Source organism: Denticeps clupeoides, chromosome 11, assembly GCF_900700375.1.
Source record: "Denticeps clupeoides chromosome 11, fDenClu1.1, whole genome shotgun sequence".
Classification (NCBI taxonomy): domain Eukaryota; kingdom Metazoa; phylum Chordata; class Actinopteri; order Clupeiformes; family Denticipitidae; genus Denticeps; species Denticeps clupeoides.
Window position 1 is genome coordinate 19,420,090 of NC_041717.1, and position 22,651 is coordinate 19,442,740.

Sequence of the window (22,651 nt, forward strand, 5' to 3'; positions counted from 1 at the left end):
GAAGCCGCCTGGGATGTCAATTTAAAGACCAAAATATCCTTCTCCAACTTAATTTAAACGACTGTAGCGGCCAGAAGGCATTTTTCTTTGTTGTCAGAATGAAATAGAAAGTAAAGGGGGGAAATACAACTCGAGTCCAGCCTACATTGTAGCTTTAAGGCCCAGGGGAGGCGCGGTGCGGCGGAGCCGGCATTATGGTAATGCAGTTAGATTATCCGCGGCGCAGGGAGGCAGGCAAGGTTAGCGAGCGCTCATTAGCGGAGGAACTGTGGCACTCGTGCTCGGATGCGAAGCGGCATCAACTGTCGCTCCACGCTGGTACTCACGATACGAGGTTCGCAGATGACCTTGGATGGGCTACACACGCTCACAGAAACCCTGTTATTATGCTTAGACTCGTAGGCCTGTTCGTATTTTTCCGTATTTGTGCTCAGCTTTAAAGACGGAGAAGTAGATCAGTCTTTGCCTGATACTTTTTCGTAAAATTGATGCAAACTTGTGGCTCTGAACATTATACCCAGTATAGCAACATAGTCGTGAGGAAGATATAGCGGAACTTTACGAAGAAATGTTGTGTCAGATGGTGAAAAGTTGGTGACCTCTAGATGATGTCACTTTGTATTCTGAACAGCATAAATGTTGAATATAGAGTTAATCACAATTAATTAACAGTGACCAAAAACCTGGTTGTGCCTACACTCTCTGCAGTTTAACATGTTAAACACACACACACACACACACACACACACACACACACACACACACACACACACACACACACACACACATATATATAAGCTCTGTAAAAATATATAAAATCACATGGATTAACATGCTAATTTTGTCGGCCCCGATTAAGCACGTTTTATTTTCTAGACCATGAATGTAAGATGACACCATGTATTTTGAGGAAAAGAACAACAGCATATATATGGTCTAGTACTCTATGTATAACCTTTGAAACGGACGTCCGTATTTTTTAAGTACAGGGAGCCTTAGTCCAGCTGCTGTGATGGGTTCGACTGGCGTCCATATGGGCGCACGTGCTGCTTCTCCGCTGGGATTGGCTCGCAGCAGATGTGTTGAGCAGGTGTGTTTGTGTCAGGTGGTGTTTCCACGCGTGGCGCGGGTCTGCAAGAACGACCGCGGCGGCTCGCCCCGGGTCCTGGAGAAGCAGTGGACGTCCTTCCTGAAGACCAGGCTCAACTGCTCCATCCCTGGAGACTCCCACTTCTATTTCAACATCCTACAGGCCGTCACGGACGTCATCCACATCAGTGGCCGTGACGTCATCATGGCAACGTTCTCCACCCCCTACAACAGGTAGTGCTCTGATCCAACAAACACTTCAGAAAAACACATCCAACGCCAAAATTTCTCATTTTATTTCCAAAGTTTTTTGTTAATTTTGGTCCTCAGGTAGAGTGGACACCTCCGTCTGTCTACCTGTCTCTGTCTCTCTGGTGTGTTATTCATACGGGGCAATGGAGACTGTTTTAAAACGTAATTAGAATTACAAAGCACAGGCGGAGCGCTCAGCATTTGCCAGTTCTCCCTTTTTTAAGGAGATAAGAGAATTCCGTTTGACGGCGCAATTGAGCTTGTTTAATGGCCGTTGAAAATACATGCGAGCGGCTGGCAGATCCTCGCTGGGAATTTCAATAAGGTCGATGCACAGCGTTTAATTGTGGAGAACCTACGACGCTCACAACACACACACACACACACACACACACACACATCATGCATGGACTGGAAGGAGCAGCTGCACTGGTTCCGTTTATTAAACGGCCATTTAAGAGGAGGCTCCTGGAGCGCCTGGCACTGTTACTCTGATTTATCGCGTGCAAAATCGCGCTTCTGTGGACGCCACAGTCCTGCCGTTGTGCCAGACCGTCGGCGATGCAGCTGGAAGAGATGAGAGAGAGGCCTGATTCGGTCCCGGAGACACTGTGCTCCTCATCTCTCACCGAGAAAATGAGTTTTGATTTTTTTTTTTTTTTCTCGTGCGTGTGTGTGTGTGTGTGTGTGCGCGCGCGTGTGTTCTAGTATCCCCGGCTCGGCGGTCTGCGCTTACGACATGGCGGAGGTGGCAGCCACCTTCACCGGCCGTTTCAAAGAGCAGAAGTCTCCCGACTCCACCTGGACGCCGGTTCCTGAGGAGAGGGTGCCCAGGCCCAGGTGACGTCCACGCAAAGACCCTACACACATAACAAAGACAAAACCAGCAACCTCGATCCATATCGGCCTCCGACTTTCTCTAATCATGTCGCAAGTGCCTCCCTCGCTTATTCACTTTACCTCCTGAAATTGAGTCAGCAAATAAATAAATATATGTTTGCATCTTCTGAAGCGCTGTGGCAGGCGGCACGCGGCTCCATATGGCTGTCTGATGACAGGAGCAACAGGATATCGCCGCCCCACTCATTACCATGAAATGATGTGTTTGCGCGGCGCGGGGTCACGTGCTAATGAGATCTGAGGCACGTAGCCGCGTTTTATTCTCCGCGCCTCGTGCGCGGAGAAGGCAATCAGCGAACAGAAGGCAGGTCTTGCTCCGTTGGTGGAGCGGAGCGGCGCGTGCACGCGGCAGCCTCGGCGGCTTCACCGACAGTGGAAACAAATGGGACGAAAAGTCCAGAGAATTGATGAAACATGCACCGGAATTCTCTTCCAATCATGCATGCTTCTTTAATGATGTGCATTGTCATTGCCATTTTTGGGTTGCAGTGGCCTGTGAACCAGAAGACCACAAAGTCACGGTTTCAAACCCCACTTACTACCATGGTGTCCCTGAGTGTCCAGGGGGGACTTTGCCTGTCACTCTTCTGGATAAGAGTGTCTTTTAAATGCCATAAATGTAAATGTAAACACATTTTCCAACTTGTTTTGCCCCAATTGGACCTTCTCAGTTACCAGTGGTTAAGTTTCAGTTTTTTTGCTTCTGTAAAAGCATGCCCGATGCAGGGACTGCGAAGACGCCCCTTTGACAGCAATCCTTGGTATTCTGTTGATGGGGAGTGTCCCTGAGACACACCACCCCTCCGTTGTAATGCTCCACAAGCTAATTATGATCCTACAGGCACCTAGTGGGCACAGCTGGGATGTGGAAGCCCACCCCCCCCAACCGCAGAGATGAAGCAAAGATGGCTACCGCACTTTGCATTACAGGCCCAGTTTTCATGGCACTGTAACAGACATAGCATGTGATTAAAAGAAGAGAGGGCTGCTTGCTAGTTGTATATTGTATAGTTGTATATTGAAGCCCCCTTTAAAATGGGCGGGGCCTATATGGATGACTGACAGCTAGTGTTGTGTTCATCAACAAATTTAATGGTGAAATATCTTCGTAGAACTAACCTTTTTGATGTGATGAATACGAGACTCAACGTAAATGCTGGTCAGGTGACAATAAATATAGTGAAATATATTATGTAATATTATTGACGAATAAAAACAAGACTAAATATGGTTTACAAAATAAAAACTATACTAAAATGTCTCTTCATATTTGTTGACAAAAATGAGACTAGACGTTATTTCCTTTTGTTTAATCGCATTATTATTTTTATGCAGTATTTCTGTTTTACATTTGCAGCATTTATCAGATGCACTCATCCAGTGACTTACAATCAGTAGTTACAGGGACAGTCCCCCCCTAGAGCAACTCAGGGTTAAGTGTCTTGCTCAGGGACACAATGGTAGTAAGCGGGATTTGAACCCGGGTCTTCTGGTTCATAGGCTAGGCTACTAGCACCACCTTTTCTGTGTCTCCCATCCTGAGACATCACTTCTGCAACACACAGTCGCAGCATTGATCTTTGGATGCTCTTTCTTTACAATAATGAGGAAAAGAAATCAGAACGTGTGGTTGAAAAGTGTCTTCCATGTCTGGAATTAATGTAGATTGTTCTAGAGTCTATAAGGTAACAAAATTATAATAATAAGATAACCTTGTTTTAATTGTGAAATGGGTTTGACTAAAAGAAAATGTTGTTTTTGTACGTTCTTCTAGGTACTTGTACTATATTGATGAGTTAAAATGCAATTTTTATTGACTAAAACTGGACTAAAATATCATCAGTTCTCGTTGACTAAAATTAGACTAAAATAGTCATGGATAATACTCAGAATTTCTATGTAAGTGACTAAAACTGTGTTTTCTGGCAGGCCTGGCTCCTGCGCTGGGACTCCATTGCTGGAAAGGTACAAGGTGTCCAACGAGTTTCCCGACGACACGTTAAATTTCATTAAGGTGCATCCTCTGATGGACGAAGCCGTGGCCTCCATCGCACACCGGCCCTGGTTCCTTAAAACGATGGTCCGGTGAGTATAGCGCTACCTCACTGTAATCCCGTGTGTTAATTTATTTATGTGCCTTTTATATGCTTCAAGACCTTTATTAATATTTAGATGGGACCTCTGTGGGTTTGAACATATCGGCTTTGCTCACTGGGGTTTAGATACGGTTACAGTAGCGATCCACACGAACTGGAAGGTGAATAACACACTGAACCTGAGAGGCATCTGAAAACAAAGTGTGCGCCATTGTCGTTAAGGATTTATTCATTTTTTTAAATCAACAACAACAACATTTATTTTTTTATATAGCCCCCAAATCACATACTGTATGTCTCAATGGGCAGAATAATCCCCTGGGTGTAATCCTCTACTTCCGTTTTTTGTTTCTGGTGAGATATTATGGGATCATTTTGTCTTGTTTTCAGGCTTCAATGAAAAAATGTGCAGGCGCAGAAGATTTTAAAAAGATCTCCCGTGGATTTAGGATGCTGGGATTTTAGTTAAGTAGCATTATGATTTCCTGATCCCCGAGGGAGGAGGTTACTGTATATTGGATCCCCACAACAAATATGAGGGAATGGACCTGCGAAATGGTGCCACACTCTTTGAAACTGTGCCTCCGAGTTCAAAAGAAAAAGGAAGGTCTATGGGCGAAGGAATGAATTGGCACACGTGGATTTTGCCCGGATTATTTCTGCTATAGCGACAGTTGGAGGTCCCCTGCCATTCCTGCACTCTCATTGGCTGAAGCTCGTTGGCACCTTGGCCAGATATTTTGCATGCCACAAAATCTTGACACCATTTACATAAAATATGTTTCTTTACATTTCTTTACATTTTTGAATAAAGTTTTACACTGGCCACCTTTTTTCTCTATAAATTTGAAAGTATTTACAACATTTACATTTATGAAATTTATCAGACGACTTACAATCAGGGACAGTCCCCCCCTGGAGACACTCAGGGTTAAGTGTCTTGCTCAGGGACACAATGGTAGTAAATCGGGTTTTAAACCTGGGACTTTGTGGTCGTCTGTTTTTTTTTTTTTTGCATCTTGGCAATTCCCACAAATTTCCTGATCGTGATGCTTTACCATTTATATAAACCTATAACTCGGTGTTAGTTAGCTGAACTCGAACCGTGATTCCACTGCTGGAAATAAACGTGTCACATGTAGGAAAAGGTCCCTGGGTGTCTGTTTCGCACATTCCATACAAAGAGTGTCATTGACGCAGGAAGCTGGCTCCAAGCAGAATTGGTAAGGAGTCGTTTCTCTCCTCTGCAGCCTAAAGGAAGATGTCTGAATTCCAGCTTTCCTTTCATCAGCGCCCCCTCCCCTCGTTTCGTCTTATTTTTCCCCCCTTTCCCGTCCAAATTAGAACAATGGAGTCCATTTTCAAATAGTGCAAGAATAGGACCCTGCTGGGCACAAACTGTTAGCCGAGATACGCCTCCGAGCTCCTTATTTCAGAAGAAAGGGTGAGCATAAAAGCAGATGTTCCCGTCAGACGTAACGCTGTTAGAACCCCTCCTCTGTCTTTGTGTTTTTTTGTGTTTTTTTATTTCTGGTGGAGGGCTGGGTGGGTGGAGGGTTTAAACAAGCTCACTCCAGTCAAGCCAGACTGATTGATGGCACATTTTGTTTAAAGAACGTATTTTTGGAGTAGCCTGCTAATGCTCCGAGAGTGGATTAATCTCCCACCACTTTAAAGACTCTGGACGGGGGTGGGCGCTGCGAAGATTAAAAGAATTCTGGGATTATAAATATATATATATATATATATTTGGATTTAATTACCTTGAAAATGCATTTGCTTACCACTCTGAATCCTTTTGGATTTAATTACCTTGAAAATGTATTTGCATACCACTTTACACAGTCCACATACGTTTGATTAAGGACAAGATTCTCGCGGTAATTGGAGTGCCAGTTGCCAGATAATGCTCTAATTCCTCCGTGTGGGAGGCATCCAGATGTTCAATTTGTGGGTAACAAGAAGAAGACTTAATTAACGCATCTGGGCGGGGCGGGGTCTCATCCAGTTCCGTCTCAACCAGTGGCATGTTCTCTGTCCACGTTCCAGGTACCGGCTGACCCGGATCGTGGTGGATAGTGCGGCGGGGCCGTACGGGAACCACACGGTGGTATTCTTGGGCTCAGAGCGGGGGATCATCCTCAAGTTCCTGGCCAGGATAAGCAACGGACTCCTGAACGACAGCCTGTTCCTGGAGGAGCTCAATGTCTACAACCCAGAAAAGTGTGTACCCCATCAGCACTCTCTCTCTCTCTCTCTCTCTCTCTCTCTCTCTCTTCACTCTTGTTCATGTTCCAGGGGTTTTATCGGGTTTCAGCCGCATGTCCATTTGTGGTCAGGAGCAAATTAAAGAGCGAGCACTGCAGGGGCTTCTGTGGCCGGGCACCCACCCCGAACCTCAACCTCCCCCCTCCCCCCCCCCCCCCCCCCTCGACCACAGAGCGCTGCTCTTCCAAACAGCCGCCTGATTAAAGAAAGCAGAGACGAAGAAGTCCCTTTTGTGTGTTTGAACCAGGCCTGAGGTGATATCTTTCTTTCCATCTCGCACTGCCCCAGTAGCTGTGTGGGTCTCGCTGAGCTCTGGCTCACCCAGTCATTGCCTCCACCCACCCTTTTCCTTTGAGGTTCCTTTCATTAAGTTGGTGAGAACATAAGAATAAACGACGGCTGACGTTCAGGTGAAAGGTTGGGAGGTGGCAATGTTTGGAGGAAGGGAGGATGAAACTCTGTTCTGATGTCTTCATCTCATCATGAGCGTCTTTGCTGAGGAAAAACCTGGTATGGTTTTTATGGAACATGAGGACTGTGCAAATGTCAGTTTCAGAATAATGGTAATCCATGTTGGATTTTGGTGTGGAAGCGGTCCACATGTTTATGATGTCCACTGACAGCATCATGAAGTAGCGACATCATGAGCTAAGAAAACAAAGGGGACAGCATAGGAACAAAAGGACACAGGGTCATGCACCCTAATATTAAATATTTTTATATTTCAGGAAAAGAAACATACAGTTTCTCAATTCCTTAATTTAAAACTTAAGTTATTGTCTAAAATATCCAAAATATTCCAAAATCTCCCTTTGTATTGCTAAATCAGTCAGCTCAGGCCACAATTTCTGCTCTCAGATTTGTTTACAACATTTAAATTGACTAGAAATGCCAATCAACAATAAATATAATTGTTCACTATACAGGACAAAGGATGTTCAAGATGGGTTTTACGTCTACACACAACTACTCACACTGTCAGGGCGATACGCCCTGGTGCAGGATCTGTGAAGATTTACTGGAATGTACCATTCCAGTCTCAACTTCAGTCAACTTCACTCAACCTAGATGGTGTCACCATGGAAAACAATACAATCCACATGGCTTTTGGCACCTTATGCATTACTAAGAAACTGCATAAGAAATACAAATAATCTAAAAAAAACAACCAGTATAGAGATCATTTGCTGGACTATATTAGTCTTGATGCAACCTCTGCTGCCACATCAGGTCCAGTCTCTCTGGGCCCCTATGATCAACTCCATCGCATAGTGGGTGTGGGGGGTCATGGTTTCAGTTACGGTGGGTGTAGTTTTTCCTCTGTGGCGGGGTCCGGAGGTACTGCAGTCTGGAGGAACCTAGTCTCTCTTCCCTGGGCATATTTCAGGGAGTTAACTAACTAACAAGCAGTCAGTAAAGACATAAGTCACAGAAACATTACAGTGCAATACACAGAGAAACATACAGCGGCAAATGTGCACACGCATAGGTATGATCATGCACAAACGCACACAAAGATTCTACAAAACAAGTTTTTTTGGTTATGTGGACAAATGAAACCCAAGGCTGTTCTTCGTTTCCTCTTGCTTAACCATGAAACCCCGCTTTTATGGAGCACCCTCTAGATTTAAAGATGGAGTTCTACCAATTAGTTTGTTGTGTAATTATAAGTCGTTGACATTGAGAGCTCACGGCTTACGACAAACAGCTAAAATGACCCGAGAAAAACTGGATGATTTTCGTGCTGCTTAGAATCCACAGACTGTTCGTTTAAACTGTTCCTTTCCAGCCTTTTGTTCTGTCACACTGGGGCAGGGATCACATAGATAATTCTGTCTTTTACTAATTGGCACATTCGATTGCACTTCTTTATATTGACAGGGGGGGCTGGCACCCTGGGAACAGTTGCAGTGGAACTTTGGCAACTTGTCACAGGTGCAAAAAAAACATGGACGCAAACAGGACATTTTTCTCTTCTCTTCCACATCCGTTCTAAATACCTTAGACTATATACTACAAATACGTAATTACATGTTAAACTGTTATTACAATAATACACTGGTGTACTGATCCACTGTGAAATTGACCTTGAGTGCATTAAGTATAATTATTTTGTGCAGGCAACAGAATGTGACGGCTTTATTCTGAAATGTATCGTGTTTCGTCGTATTGGCACAACCATACGAATGCTTGTTCTGGGTGGTTTTACAGTATAAATGGCATTTCAGGGCGGAGACTTGAGCTAGGCCAGAGATTTATGGATTTTTCATACTGGCCTGGGGCAAACAAAAATGGCACAAAATGGTTGAGTGCTGAGATGCTCGTGTGTGGGCGATACCAAATATTTTCTGAGTTGGGAGAGGACAATCCTGTTGTTACAACCAGTATCCAGGATTGGTGTCTGACAGCTTTAGCTGGTTTGTAGCCGCATTTGTTGTCCTGTCGCGGTCTGCATTGTCCTCAGGGTTCACTAGCATGTCCAGGTTCTGGTGTTCTGGTCCCTGGCGACTGGGCAGAGAGCCGCAAAGTCTTTTGTTTCCACCACCCGCTACGGCATCCATCTGGCCCGCGTGTGAAAAGAAGATTCCCTGGACCCCACGTGGCCATCATGGAGGGAAAGGGTCCCGTGGACCGGCATGCTGACCAGGGACGCGTTCCTCTGTCTCTGCAGGTGCAGCGTCGAGGGCGTGGAGGACAAGCGCATCATGGGCATGCAGGTGGACCGGGCCAGCCACTCCATCTACGTCGCCTTCACCTCCTGTGTGGTCAAAGTGCCCCTGTCCCGCTGCGAGCGGCACGGGAAGTGCAAAAAGTACGTTTCGTTCCTTCTCTTTCATTCGCGGTGACCTTTAATACACCGTGCTGTTATGTGTAAGCGTACAGAACTTTTTAATTCTTTTAAATGATTAAAAGCACTGAGATTCAGCCTCTGTCCGCCCTACCTCTAATTTCGTATCATTTGCTGCTTGTAAATTTGTGTTTCGCATGTTGTTAATTAAATGTTTTATTAAATTTACATTTTTAATGAAACGTTAATTTGATTTGCAAATCTCGACCCCCATCGTCATTGCGAGACAGATGCGAAAATGGATGCTGAGGAGGTGAAACGGAGGCTAACCCTCATCTCCCCTCACATTACCCTTCCCTCTTAGTCTAGCGCTCGTAACATGCGTAAAGAACGCCATACTTTTAAAAAGCTGTACTTGTTGGGTCGGGACTTTTTAGGCCCGATCACAGCTGTACGTCCTTCAGCTCCGCCTTCCCTGCCCTTCGGTCCATACACGAAGCTGACTAAGTGGAGACGTCCTCCTTTCCAGTCCTTCCAGTAGCGTGTCCAGGGTCCGTCCATCCCTTCCACCCTTGTCTGGTGAACCGGGCAGGGAGGCTGGTCCCAGATCAGCTGTTAGACGCTGTCTTACAGCAGTGCTGGCTGGGATTTCATCAGGTTCGCCAGGGAAGCAGGGCACACGCTGCAATTTATTACTCGTCTTCTTATCTCGCCGTGAGCTGAGATGAACGTGTGGGGGGAACGTTTTTTTTTTTCAGTGTCACTCCTGGCCTCATATTTTCTATTGGTAGATGACTGAATGACCATAACCATCATTTCTTTACTATTCTTTACTAACATAACTGCCGAACTCCTAATAACAAAACTCCTATTATAATTGTTTTTGTTAATTAGCTAACGTAATTTGACATAGAAAATTTTTGATCAATTGTATAAGCCACAAAATGCATTTTGCCTAGGGCCTGCATCGCCTCCAGAGATCCGTACTGCGGCTGGGTTTCGGATGGAGCCTGCAAGGCACTGCTGCACAAGACAAAGTACGTGTATTTGTTTATGTCTATGTGCATTTATGTGCACGCACACGTCTATATGTGTATGCGTTTATGTGAGTACTGTAAATCTGTGCGCTCTTGAGTGCATCTGTATACCCCCTCTGAGAGCCGATTAATGCCTGGGAAGAATTTGGCGCTGCTTGTTGACCAGAAGTTTTTATTGAGGATTATGTATTAAGTTCAGGCTTGGAAACCTTCTTTTGGCAATGAGGTAGATAAGTCACAAGACACACATTACGTTCCTCAGAACAGGTGAAATGTGTGTAGAACCTCAATGTCTTGTCTGTGCTGGGAGTCTCCTGGGATGGCTGGACGTGACTGGATTTTCTCGTCGAGTTGATGGATTTTTGGATTTGGGCCTATAGCCTTTTTATTTGTGTTGTGTCGATGTGCGGCGGTTGCTCTGATTGGCTGTGCCCTCTGAGGGAGGAGCGGGCTTACGGAGGTGGACGACCTCACTCGCCACCTGCTCCTTTTATTTTTTCATTATTTGTCCGTTGTCCTCTTTCCGATGCTACCTTGTCTCCGGTGAAACAGCTGGTGGGACGGTCAAAACAGCCACCCCGTTTTCCACGCACAGTTTTTCCTTTTCAGGGTGTATGTGTGAGAGAGAGAGAGAGAGAGAGACATGATGTGTGTGTGTGTGTGTGAGATACCTGTTCCCGCGCTCAGCATGTGATGGTGCATGCCGTGCTGCTGCCGGCGAGGCGACTCCGCCCGAACTCAGAGCCCCATGGGCCTCCTTTGTGTTAAATGTCACCGTCTGTGTGATGATGTCAAGTTTGCCGACATGCTGAACAAGTCCGGCTCTGGTTTTGTGGGTAAACAGAGTCGCCCTCGCATCTCAGGCCTCCCCACATGGAGTCGGCTGCCAAAGGGGGCATCGCTAAGGTCCACTTTCCAACTCCTGGCGGATTTATTACATCTGACACAATAATCTCAAACCTCAAATGTTGAAAATGTTTATGCAAAATTCGACAAATGTACCGGAATCAAAATATTAGGGAATCATAACAACTGTTGTTAACATGCAAAACGGCAGATTCATCTGTGTAACATTAAATCATGACACTTATATAATATCACATCAGAGTGCTGATTATGATGCCATTGTGCTGTCATTGGTCCTTTGCTACTGGGATCCAGTGGAGGGAACGTAGCAGAGGGGCGAAGGTTGAAGATCAGTCGTGCTGCTGCAGTTTGTATTAGTTGTACAGGTCGGATGGTACATAGCGGTAGACTATTATGTGAGTGAGTATTATATGAGTATTATATGAGGTTTATTATTATATGAGTTGTGGACACCACTCAGTCATCCAACTATTTAGCGATGAAAGGTCGTCGGCTGGGGGTGGGAAGCAGACCTCTTTTACGATATTCTTTGGTCATTTCATTTTGGTAAAATCAGATTGGTGCCTCGCTGCTCAGGCTCTGGGGTGCCGGAGGTCTCCGGGCGTGTCAGGCCTACCTACAGCACGCTGGACACACGCGGACCATCGCATTCGCGCGTGTGTTCTGATACAGTAGTTAGTTTGTGCGGTCGTGTCACTGTGTTCTGACTGCGTTGTCCGCGTGTGTCTGTGCAGATGGGCGTTTGAGCAGGATGTGGAGCACGGAAACACAGATGGACTGGGAGACTGCCAAAGTAAGCACACACACACTCTCACACACACACACACACACACACACATTAAATCAAGGTCTGATTGTCTGAGACTCAATGAGAGTCTATTAGAATCTGATGGAGGCACAAGAGCCGAGTAAAATTGCAGTCTTCACGGCTGTTTGTGTGTGTGTGTGTGTGTGTGTGTGTGTGTATTATGTGTATTATGTATTACGTGGTGTATGGTGGATGAGTTATATTGAACGTGTGTGTGTGTGTGTCTTTTAACGATTTACTCTCCTTCTCTTTAGACTCATTTGTGGCCCTGAATGGTGAGTATGTACTGAGGGAGTTGACTTACTCTCTCTATCACTCTTTTTCTTATTACACATTTTATTCTTCATGTTTTCCTCTATGTAACGTACATATCTTTTTTTCTGCTGCCCGTCCTTCGCCCTCCTTCTTGTAGACTTTCTGTCTAATCGTCTTGGTTATGACATTTCTTCTGCCTTGTCTCATGGTCAGTTGGTCTTTATTTCTTCTCCTGCCCCTCCCTCTGCTCAGCCGAGTGGGTTCTGCAGAGAACCCACTCTAGAAAGCCGACCCTCATTATCCCACAGTGTCCCGAGTAAAAACCCTGACCGACCCCTACAGACATCCGCCCCGCCCCTTCTCAGGGTGCGGTGTGTTTCCAGCGAGGCCGCATCGATTGGACCTGACCTTTTGATTTTTCTAATTGGTCGGTCCGGAGCGGGATGCAAATGAAGGGTGGATGTTGACAGAGGCTAAACTCCGAGAGCGCAGCTGGAGATTATTCATGAAACACACAGCCTCATACAGACAGCGCACACACTGACAGGTCTCACGGCTGATCGCACACAAACCGCAAAGGGCAGACGTACACCAGTGTGGACGCGGGTACACACACACACACACACACACACACACACAAAGTAATTCAGCAACTCACTTCCCCCTAAACTGGTGCCTGTATTCGCTCTAGACAACGGCACAAACTATACCTCGCCCTTCTGCTCCCTTCGGTGGCCTTTTGCACCTCTCCCCTTCTCCCTTCGCGTCTCCTGTAGCCCCCTCACCTAGAGAAACTGAAACGCAGATCTGAACAAAAATAAAGACGTTAAAATACGTTGAGGGAACGTTTTCTGCAATGTTGTCCATGCCGAGTCTTTCGGAGGACAGATCTGAAGAGCAGATGTGACGTGACCCGAAGTGTCCCGTAATTCAGTGCCTTGGTTTTATGCAGAACGGGGCTATTTCTGCAAAGGAAGCCTTGGCCAAGGAAAGTGCTTGTAAAATGCATTTTCCTGAATATAAAGCGGCTTTATGACTGAAATGGTTTGTGAACTGTGCTTTGGTACAATTTTTAGGCTAAACCGTCTCATTTAACAGCCAGACCTCTGAAGGATTTGGCCCATGAACCTAGAATGTTCTGCTCAGCAAGAATAAGTACAATCCGTTCAACATGCATTTAGGAGATATCTACTTAAACAATAAACTATTAGACCTATTTTACCATTTTTTTTTTAACTTCCTTACTTCACGATGCGGTGCGGTGAAGGACTTGCTCTCGTCCACGTTTCTCTGTGGTGAAGCGCTTGTCTGAACACTGGATGGATGCTCGCTACTCTGAACCCCCCCGCATCAGCTGTCAGCTGCAGCCCCGAAGTGTTAACGCGGGGAACATGGCGGCGTGAGCAAACAGGGGGGTCCCGGCGGTACTCATGGATGATTTATCGCTTTAGCGACGTATATTCTTACCCGGAAGGCTTTCCGCTTAGTCTGTTTGTTTAAAGGGAAAACCTACCGAGGACGTTTTATCGTTATTGTCATTTCTTTTTCTAACCGGTGGTGCCAGTGCTTCCTCCATATGCGCGCCGCTGGCTCGTGGCAAATGGAGGATGAATTATAAAACAGCCCCGTCACGCTAATCTGTCTGCCCACGGCACGTCCTTAAATAAATCAGTTTAATGATGGGTCCTAACAGGCCGGGGGGAGGCGGCAGCGGAGCCTCCATCCTGGCCAGCGCTGGAACGGCCCTTTATTTACCGCCCGATCAAGACACGAGGTGCTAAGTACAGCCTCCGCGGCCCTCGCTCGGGCCGGCCGGAGTAGCAGAGTTACGCCGACGAAAGTGGGTCAGGCGCGGCGGGGGGGTTTCCTGAAAGACCTGAGCGCCATGGTGCCACCGTGAAAATTGTCTTTAATTCAAGATATAATTTTTTCCATCTGCCGTGTTATGACGCATTTGTGTGCTCCACGAACACAAATAAGTGTGTGGCGTCAGGTTTAATTAAATGACATTGAATGTGAAAGCCTTCGGTTGGAGGGTAAACCCCCCTCCAGGGGAGTGGGTTAGACTGACCCGTGCTCCCTTCGACGGGCTACAAACCCAAACCCTACAGGGAGAGGCAGAAAGAAGGGAGGGGGGCGGGGAAGAGACAGAAAAGCAAGAGAGGGAGGAACGAAAGGCAGCGAGAGACGAGCGTCGTGGGGGGACGTCCTTGAACGGACTGGTGGAACAATGCGGTGACGGTGGCATGAAGACTCTATTATGCCCCCTTTACATATGAAAACAAGGACAAACAACACCATCTACATACCCTGAGCAACATTTATGTTGTTAGCAATGTTAACAATGACACATCCACTAGAGGGCATTTTTAGAGTCCAGAGGTTCTGACCTTTTAACCACAAACATTCGATGGTACTTTGAATGTAAATGTAAATCGAAACAAAACTGTACAAATGAATCATGATTAATTACGTTTGATTGGAAGCTATGTAGCTAGATCAAAAATGAACATTAAATTACCATTATCGGGATTAATGGATTGTATCTGGCTGGGATAAGTTTCACATCTGGGGGTCATAGGTCAGACCCCACATAGGAAGTAAACAGAGCGCAGCTGTGGTAATTGTGTTAAACATTCATGAATTCATTGGAACGATTAACGCATTAATTTTGACAGCCCAGGAGTAACCTCACCTCAACTATTGGTTGTACTGCCCCATGATTAGAAGATTGTGTATTGACGCCGCCGAAATTAGAGCAGAGCACGTACTGAAGCCACGTAATTGACCGTAAAATGTATAAGGTGTATAACCTGTGCTGTGTCTGGCAGGCCACGCCATCTTCCCAGTCCACACCACGGCCCCACCCTCGGTGGCCGGACCCCTGGGCCGCGGCGGAATGGTAAAAGCAAAGGAACCCCCGCCTACGGCCTCCGATAAGACCCGCCCGTATGTGGCCGTGCCCGCCCACACCCAGCAGGACGCCAGCGGTAAGCCTTGGAATGAAGCCGGGGGAGATTTACGGTGCCTCCACTTCCAGATGACCGACACAGATACTCCCGAACCGATATTTATTTAAACAACGTCCGTAGTGTCCTCCGACTAGAGCAATATCTGGGCTATTACCGTCCGAATGCGGAGGATGGCCTCAAATTTATCTCCCCTCGCCTAATCTCGCTCACATCGTTGACACCGCGTTGGCCCTGTTTTTTTTTTTTTATTTATTTCTGGCGTGAACGCTGACCTCCTCAAGGTCACATGCCGGCGGCGCGGCGCGTTAAATCGCCGTGCGCTCAAAATGATGTACGCCTCGTATCAAAACCGAGCCCGCCGTTACAAATTCCGTCCAGCTCCGTGCCCCCTCTTCCAAATGCCCCCCGACTCCACGAATATCACATTCCGGCAGCCAGATATGAGGGCTGCCGCTGTAAATGGATCGCCGATCAGCTACAGAGGCGCCTTGTAGGTCAATGGCAGGCCCGATCAGTCGCAGAGTCGAATCGCTGCTTGAACGTGCGGTGGCCATTACTGCCGTTAATCCCATTTCGCTCCCGGAATTTCTTTTCTTCCGAAACCAATTTTAGCTCCGCCTCATTCACCACTCAGGCAGCCGGCCTTCATGTTATTCATCGAGGTCATTCGTGTAAGATGGGTGGAGGTTATCGGGGTTATCATGAATTGCCCACCCCATTAGGCTCAATCGTCCATCTTATAATACTTTCTAAACCTGTAGTATGAGACCCATTATATTATTCTATATTGTATTATATAAATACATTATTATATATGTATTACCACTTTACTATATTTAAATACGTAACAGGGGCGTGGGGCGTGGCTCCACGCAGCTCGGCGGAACCCGTTGGAGGGAGTATCTGTCTGGTCACTGGAAGCGGTGTACCTGTTCGCAGGACGGACACAATGGTGGCAGAGGTCTTGCGCACGTTAACGCAGCTCGAGCCAGAACGATAACTGCTTCCTCGACATGGCCTGTGATTGATTTATTTACGACATGCAGCTTCTTTTCAGTGTCTGAGGCTCTTTTGTTTCTTTTTTTTTCTTTTTCACTGGTCGTTGATGCTTGTGTGCTGGTGTTTTGATTTGTGTCGCATGGCTGCGTCCCCTCTTCCACCCCATTGTCCCGTCTCATAAACTCCCACACCACGACCCCTCCCCTGCCCTCCCCTCCCCGCTCCTGCACTCGCGCCTTCACAAGTTATCACTTCATGTGACCAATGTGCTCGAAATCGAAACAAGATCGCCGGAGGGGGGGCGAGGGAGTGAGAGAGAGGATGAGGGTGTGTGAATGAAGACATGCGAGAGAGAGAGAGAGAGAGAGAGAGAGACTCAGAGAGTTGTACTGCTGTGGGCGTGACCCCGGTGTAGCGGCGTAATTGATTGTCGGCACTCTCGGAGGTTTGGCGGCGAGGTGTCGTGCACGTCCGAGGCACCTCCGTTATCTCTGCAGCCGTTAGCGCAGCTGAATACAGAGCATGTCGACTGATGCATATTCAACCACGAGACCACGCCCGTCTGTGGCATGGGCGTGTGAGTGCGCATGCGATGCCTGTGTTTGCATGTGTTTGTATGTGAGTGTGTGCGCGAGTGCAGTATTCATTTCAAAGGAATTCCTTAATATTTCGAAAAAACTACAGTTATTTATGCTAATACTTATGGAGCCTCTATATTATAGAGCCTAAAGATTTGCATACATGGTTAATAATTAGGTGCCGTGTAGAAAAATCTTGTGTCCTCACAAAGACCCTGAAGAAAACGCGTGTGTGAAAGTGAAGTGATCGTCATTGTGAAACACTGCAGCACAGCACACGGTGGCACAACGAACTGTGCCCTCTGCTTTTAACCATCACCCTTGGTGAGCAGTGTGTGGGGACGGTGCTTTGCTCAGTGGCACCTTGACGGACCGGGATTCAAACCTTCCGATTACGGGGCCGATTCTTTAACCGCTAGGCCACCACTGGCCCGTGTGTGTGTGCATATACGTGCCATGCACATTTGGGCAGGTGACTATATCAGCCCCGTAATCAGACGATTTGTGCAAATTTCACTAGAACCACTCGAACTCTGTGCATCCTTGCAAGTTTGTCCACCCGAAGCAGGGGAACGATACCAACACGTAACGTCACACGTTACTGCTCAAAACTTGAAACCTTGCAGTCATCAAAAAGCTTGCAAAATCTTATATTTGACATTTTACAGCGTTTAATCAGACGCTCTCATCCAAAGTGCCATGCATTCGGTAGTTACAGGGACAGTCGCCCTGGGGACACTCAGGGTGAAGTGTCTTGTACCACCCTGCCCGTGAGATTTAGGAGGGACCGCGGTGTGTGTATGAGTGCGTGTTTTCGCAGTACATTGGTCACTGTTTTGCTTCTGCTTCTCCTGCTGCTGCTGTTGTCTCCGGGCTTCCTCTCCCTGTGACCCCTCCCAGCCCCACCCAGCATCACCATCTGCTGCCATTGTGAGATGCCTCCCCTCCCGAGGACCTCTCCTCCCCGTTGGAACGTTCCAAGGCTGTACCTTCTGTAGTGAAAACGTGTTACTAACCATATTTTACCGGACGTCCTCTACCTGTTGCCCCCCCCGTCTACCCTGACACCCCCGCTGCAGATTGGAATCTGTCACCCTTCCAGCTTCCCTTCCAGCCTCTGCAGCCATCTCTCTGTGTCTACTACCGTTTGATTATGAGAGAACTCTGGGGAGCGTGAGACAGGGACAGGGTCCCCCACGTCTCTTCATTGTTCTCCGGTTATAATGTCTGCACTGATAAATGTCCCATTAGCTAGTGGAGAGCAGCCATGCATGGCGGAGTAAACCTCATCCAGGGACCCGGCAATCGCCTTAGCGAGGGTTTAGGGGTGGGTGAAGCGAAATGGAGCCGGTCGTCACTTGGCTGGGTTTTACAGTCAGCCACCAGCTGGGGGCGGGGTTTGCACTCGAGCAGCCAATGAGAACTTAGCCAATGAGAACCACCGCCCGGGTGGGGTTAAAACCGGCCAAAGTTGTGAAGGTGCAGTCAGCCGCTTCGAAGGCTCCACCCACCCCCTGCTCTCGCTCAGCATTTGTTTAATGGACCAGTCCACACCGGCCAGATGTAGTCAGTATATAAAAATGATGATGGTGTTATAACTGGATACAGTCACTAATCCAGCTGTTTATTTTCAGCTTCACAGCAGATTTCAGTTGCGGTGGCAGATGGCCAGAAGCTCTTGCCAAAATGTTTTATCAGTCATTTATTTCTTAAGATTCTTAATAAAAGATGGCAAACCAGGAAAACCCTTACCAGAAGAATGCAGATATTATCCACTAGACTCAATTCACTCTAGTTGTGCCATGTGTACCATATCTAGATGTTAAAAGGGACACAAACAGAATTATTTTTACTGCTGGTGTTCAAAATGGAAATGAGTCAGAACCAAGAAAAAAACTGCTTTAGTGTTGGGGCGAAGCCCCCAACCCTACTGTACGCCTGTACGTGACCTCAATCACCAGATCACGAGTGTGCGTTGAGCGGCCCTGAGCCGCTGACGCTCCGGTTGGGCGGTGTCGTGCCACGTCTCGTCGCTCGAGTGAACACGCTTCCCTGGTGCCACATCCGACTCTGACGGCAAATGCCACGTCGTAAATTAATTAAAGCAAACGCGTGCATGAAAGGCCCAAGCCAGTGTGTGTGTGTGTGTGTGTGTGTGTGTGTGTGGTATGAGGTATGCAGCATCTAGTGTTGTTGTTATTAGTGTTGATGTCAAAGCCCTAAAATGAAAGAAAAATTGCCATGCTGCGAGCTTAATATTATATTCATTGTATATCATTATCAATGTGCCTGGGTCAAATTTCATAGTTCTAACAATGTTTAGTTGAACGATTGCCTGGTGGCTAGAGGAAAATAGGCCTTTTATGTGCCTTTTGATATGAGCTGTGAGGAGAAACGTCTACGAAATCCATAAAAAAAACAGCCAGCTCTTGATTTCACTGAAATAATAATAATAACAACAATAACAATTATCGGTTATAGAGAAATATAGTTATTTTAAATGGACCCCTTGTGGTCTGCAGTAGCTATTATCCAGATGCTACATTAAACCGATCAATGAAGAGCAAAGTGTCCAATTTAAATGTCTATATACAGCAAATTTCCATTAAAATGTCCTTTTTTCTCTATCTGAAATATATTTAAATATGCTGACATTTAAATGTCATGGAATTTTTTTTTTCAAAGGTAATGGTTTTATTATCTGCCATTTATGCAGGAGCTCCACATGGAAATATGTTTGGTTCTATGTGAGGAACCAAGAAAATCCATGTCTGTCTGAATGTGTTATTATTGGTACGTTGTCCACCACTGTCCTCTTCAGACACTTCCTCTTCCAAAAACATGGGTCCTAGGACGGGTCGCTGTCTGATTACAAGAACTGACAGCAGAAACACGCGACCTCTAAATTCTGCAGCCAGAGGTTCGGAGCACTTGAAAGGCCCAGCCCGAGGTGACGAGAGCTTTGAAGTGTCCACAGACAAAGCAGGCGGTGTGGGCCGAACCCCAATTACGCATTTTCACACGCCGCTTTCGCTCAGAATTACACCGTCCGGGGTGCTGAGGAAAAAAAAAAAACTTGAGAGTTGTGCATGTAGTAAATGAGGGGAATTCGGGCGGAACCGCGTCTGGATTCGCCTCCGAACACGAACATGGAGCCGGTAAGGAAATGAACTCTTTCGGGTTATTTTTAGGCCGTTCGCGAAGTCCTCCACTTTGAGACAAATCAAGAACGATGAGTCGTGGCGGGAGAAAACAAACAAGAGGTCGGCTTCCTGTGGAAGGAGCTTGTTAAAAAGAAAAGCTTCCTGGGCGGTGGAGCCCCAAGCTGCATTGCGCTCATCTGGAGATCTGGCTGCTCTTTTATGACTGGAGCAGCTTTGAAGATCCCCATCTTTAATGTATAAAGTCAATTGTTTGACTTTGTAACTTCAAAGGTCTGGCGGGGCCTTTTTTAAGTCGTCCCTCCCCGTCGTTGTGACAGGAAAGTGTTAAGAGTGCCAAAGAAAAATTAGGAGGCCACATATGGGGTAAAACGACCCATTATTTTCATCCTATAGCGGAACCCTTTGGGATCTTAAGATGCTTCTGTGATGTTCTACAAAGACCCCCGGTTACTCCCATTGCTGCTAAATGGATTGCTGTCAAATGAAAGTCTTTATAACGCGACGCATGGATCTCTTCAGTACCGCCACATCACAGCAGAGTGGTGAGGTTCCTGAAAATGACTTCATTTCCTCAATTCTACAGGTGAATTCAGGTCATGACCCTTTTCACAGTGAGGAAGCAGCACCGAAGGCCTTAATGTGTCGTCAGTTTCCAGCCTGGCTTTTGGACAACCACTACCCTTCAAAAGTTTGGGGTCGCATGGAAAATGTTTTCCAATTGACAGAACACTAAATTGCATCATGGGACAGTTATCATCAACAATCAGTCTTGAGTCGCAACAGAGCTTCACCCTTTTGGAATTAGCGGTTGCTAACAGTCCGAATTCAGACTAGCCGAGCATTCGGTGGGTCGTTATTTTTAACTTACGATACTTTTTGTGCAGAATCTGGTGTTTTTGTGCAACGCCAGATTCTCACCTGGCTGACAAGCCCGGTGAGGAAAGGAAATAAAAAGGAAAAGTAGTGAAAAGAGCAGCATTCCGGTCCAAAGCGTGGTCGGGAGCGACGCCGGGAGGTTCTTTCTTAACGGGGGAGCTTTTCTCGCGCTCATTTTCTCCTTCATCTCAAAGCCACGCTCACTCACTAACTCGCGCCGGAGCCGAGCGGCGCGCCGAGATACGCCGCCGCTCGAGAGAAAAAGGTCAAAAAGAAAGGGGATTAGCACAGGATTGCCAGCCTAATGCCAAAGCGCGGTGTCAAGCGTTTTCACACACTTGGCAGCCGAAGCCTTCGCTAAGATGGCACCCAGGGTACGGGATGAAGTATGGAATCTATCTGACTCACAACTCCTTATCCCTCAACTTTCCCTGTGCCGCGGAGAGAGAGAAGAGGAAGAGTAAAGGATGCGAGGAAACCACAGTAAAAGTGCTTCGCGTAAAGGTCGCCAAGAGAGGAAAGGGAAGTAAAATAATAAAAAGGGGAGTTTTCAAATTCTGTCGGGAAGCCGCGACGAAAAAGTTGTGCTTGGAAACAGGGGCGAAGAAGCGAGGGAAGAGAAAAGGCGTCGCTGCATTAGCGAAGCCGAAGCAGATGTGCAAGTTGTCATCTGAGCAGAAAGAGCTCGTTCACAACCCCTCCGCAGACGAAGAGAAAGACTTTCATTTTTTCGTATTCCGTTTCAAAAAGGCTGACACTTCAGCTGACGAAATGAAAAGGGGAAAAAATCCCAAAAAACGCTGAGTGTCGTGCAAGCAGAACACGGCCTAGCGGGTAACACACTCTCCTATAAACCAGAAGACTCAAGTTCAAACCCCACTAACTACCATTGTGTCCCTGAGCAAGACACTTAATCCTGAGTGTCTCTAGGGGGGGACTGTCCCTGTAACTACTGATTTTAAGTCGCTCTGGATAAATGCTGTAAATGTAAGTTTGGGGCAGTGGTGGCCTAGCGGTTAAGGAAGTGGCCCCGTAATCAGAAGGTTGCCGGTTCGAATCCCGATCCGCCAAGGTGCCACTGAGCAAAGCACCGTCCCCACACATTGCTCCCCGGGCGCCTGTCATGGCTGCCCACTGCTCACTAAGGGTGATGGGTTAAATGCAGAGGACACATTTCACTGTGTGCACCGTGTGCTGTGCTGCTGTGTGTCACATGTGACAATCACTTCCCTTTTAAAAAAAAAAAATGTAATGAGGAGACTGATGCCACGCGCTCGGGCCCGTTCGTCCGCGGGTTGCCGCCGCATCGCCGTGACGAGACATGACAGGATCTCCGGTTTGCGTTGAATTACGGTCGACCCATGGGAGCCATCTGTGCCGCGTTCAAAAAGAGCCGTAAATCTTCTTCAAACACGCTTAATTTTCGCGTGCGTTCCAGCCGCCCGGGTTCGGGCCCCCACCTCCCCGTCCCCGGGGCTCTCCACTCTGGAATATGGAAATCAATTAGATAATGCGCTGCCGCGTCCAGACGAGCAGGGTTTATCATCCTTTTATCAAATAATGGCCCATTCGCGTAGTGGTGGGGTTGGATTACGGAATTGCGGTTTGTTTTTTTATCCACTGCATTGTAAAATGTTTCTGAAATTGCATTTATCAGATAAAAAAAAAAAAAAAAAATCTGTCATTTTCACATTCAGGACAC

General features: G+C 46.9%; 1 protein-coding gene across 4 annotated transcripts in view; it reads left to right on the forward strand.

Annotated features, from left to right (window-relative positions):
• sema6a (sema domain, transmembrane domain (TM), and cytoplasmic domain, (semaphorin) 6A) overlaps window positions 1–22,651 on the forward strand; it is a 74,807-nt gene that overhangs the window by 47,150 nt on the left and 5,006 nt on the right. Inside the window, exons 11-20 of one of the 4 annotated variants that reach the window (XM_028996092.1) lie at window positions 1,106–1,323; window positions 2,050–2,181; window positions 4,171–4,326; window positions 6,387–6,560; window positions 9,277–9,417; window positions 10,353–10,430; window positions 12,032–12,090; window positions 12,360–12,380; window positions 12,518–12,568; window positions 15,192–15,350. In XM_028996092.1, coding sequence (XP_028851925.1) covers window positions 1,106–1,323; window positions 2,050–2,181; window positions 4,171–4,326; window positions 6,387–6,560; window positions 9,277–9,417; window positions 10,353–10,430; window positions 12,032–12,090; window positions 12,360–12,380; window positions 12,518–12,568; window positions 15,192–15,350 — 1,189 coding nt within the window. The remainder of the gene's footprint in view (window positions 1–1,105; window positions 1,324–2,049; window positions 2,182–4,170; window positions 4,327–6,386; window positions 6,561–9,276; window positions 9,418–10,352; window positions 10,431–12,031; window positions 12,091–12,359; window positions 12,381–12,517; window positions 12,569–15,191; window positions 15,351–22,651) is intronic. The other 3 variants (XM_028996094.1, XM_028996093.1, XM_028996095.1) reach the window with 3 other exon arrangements.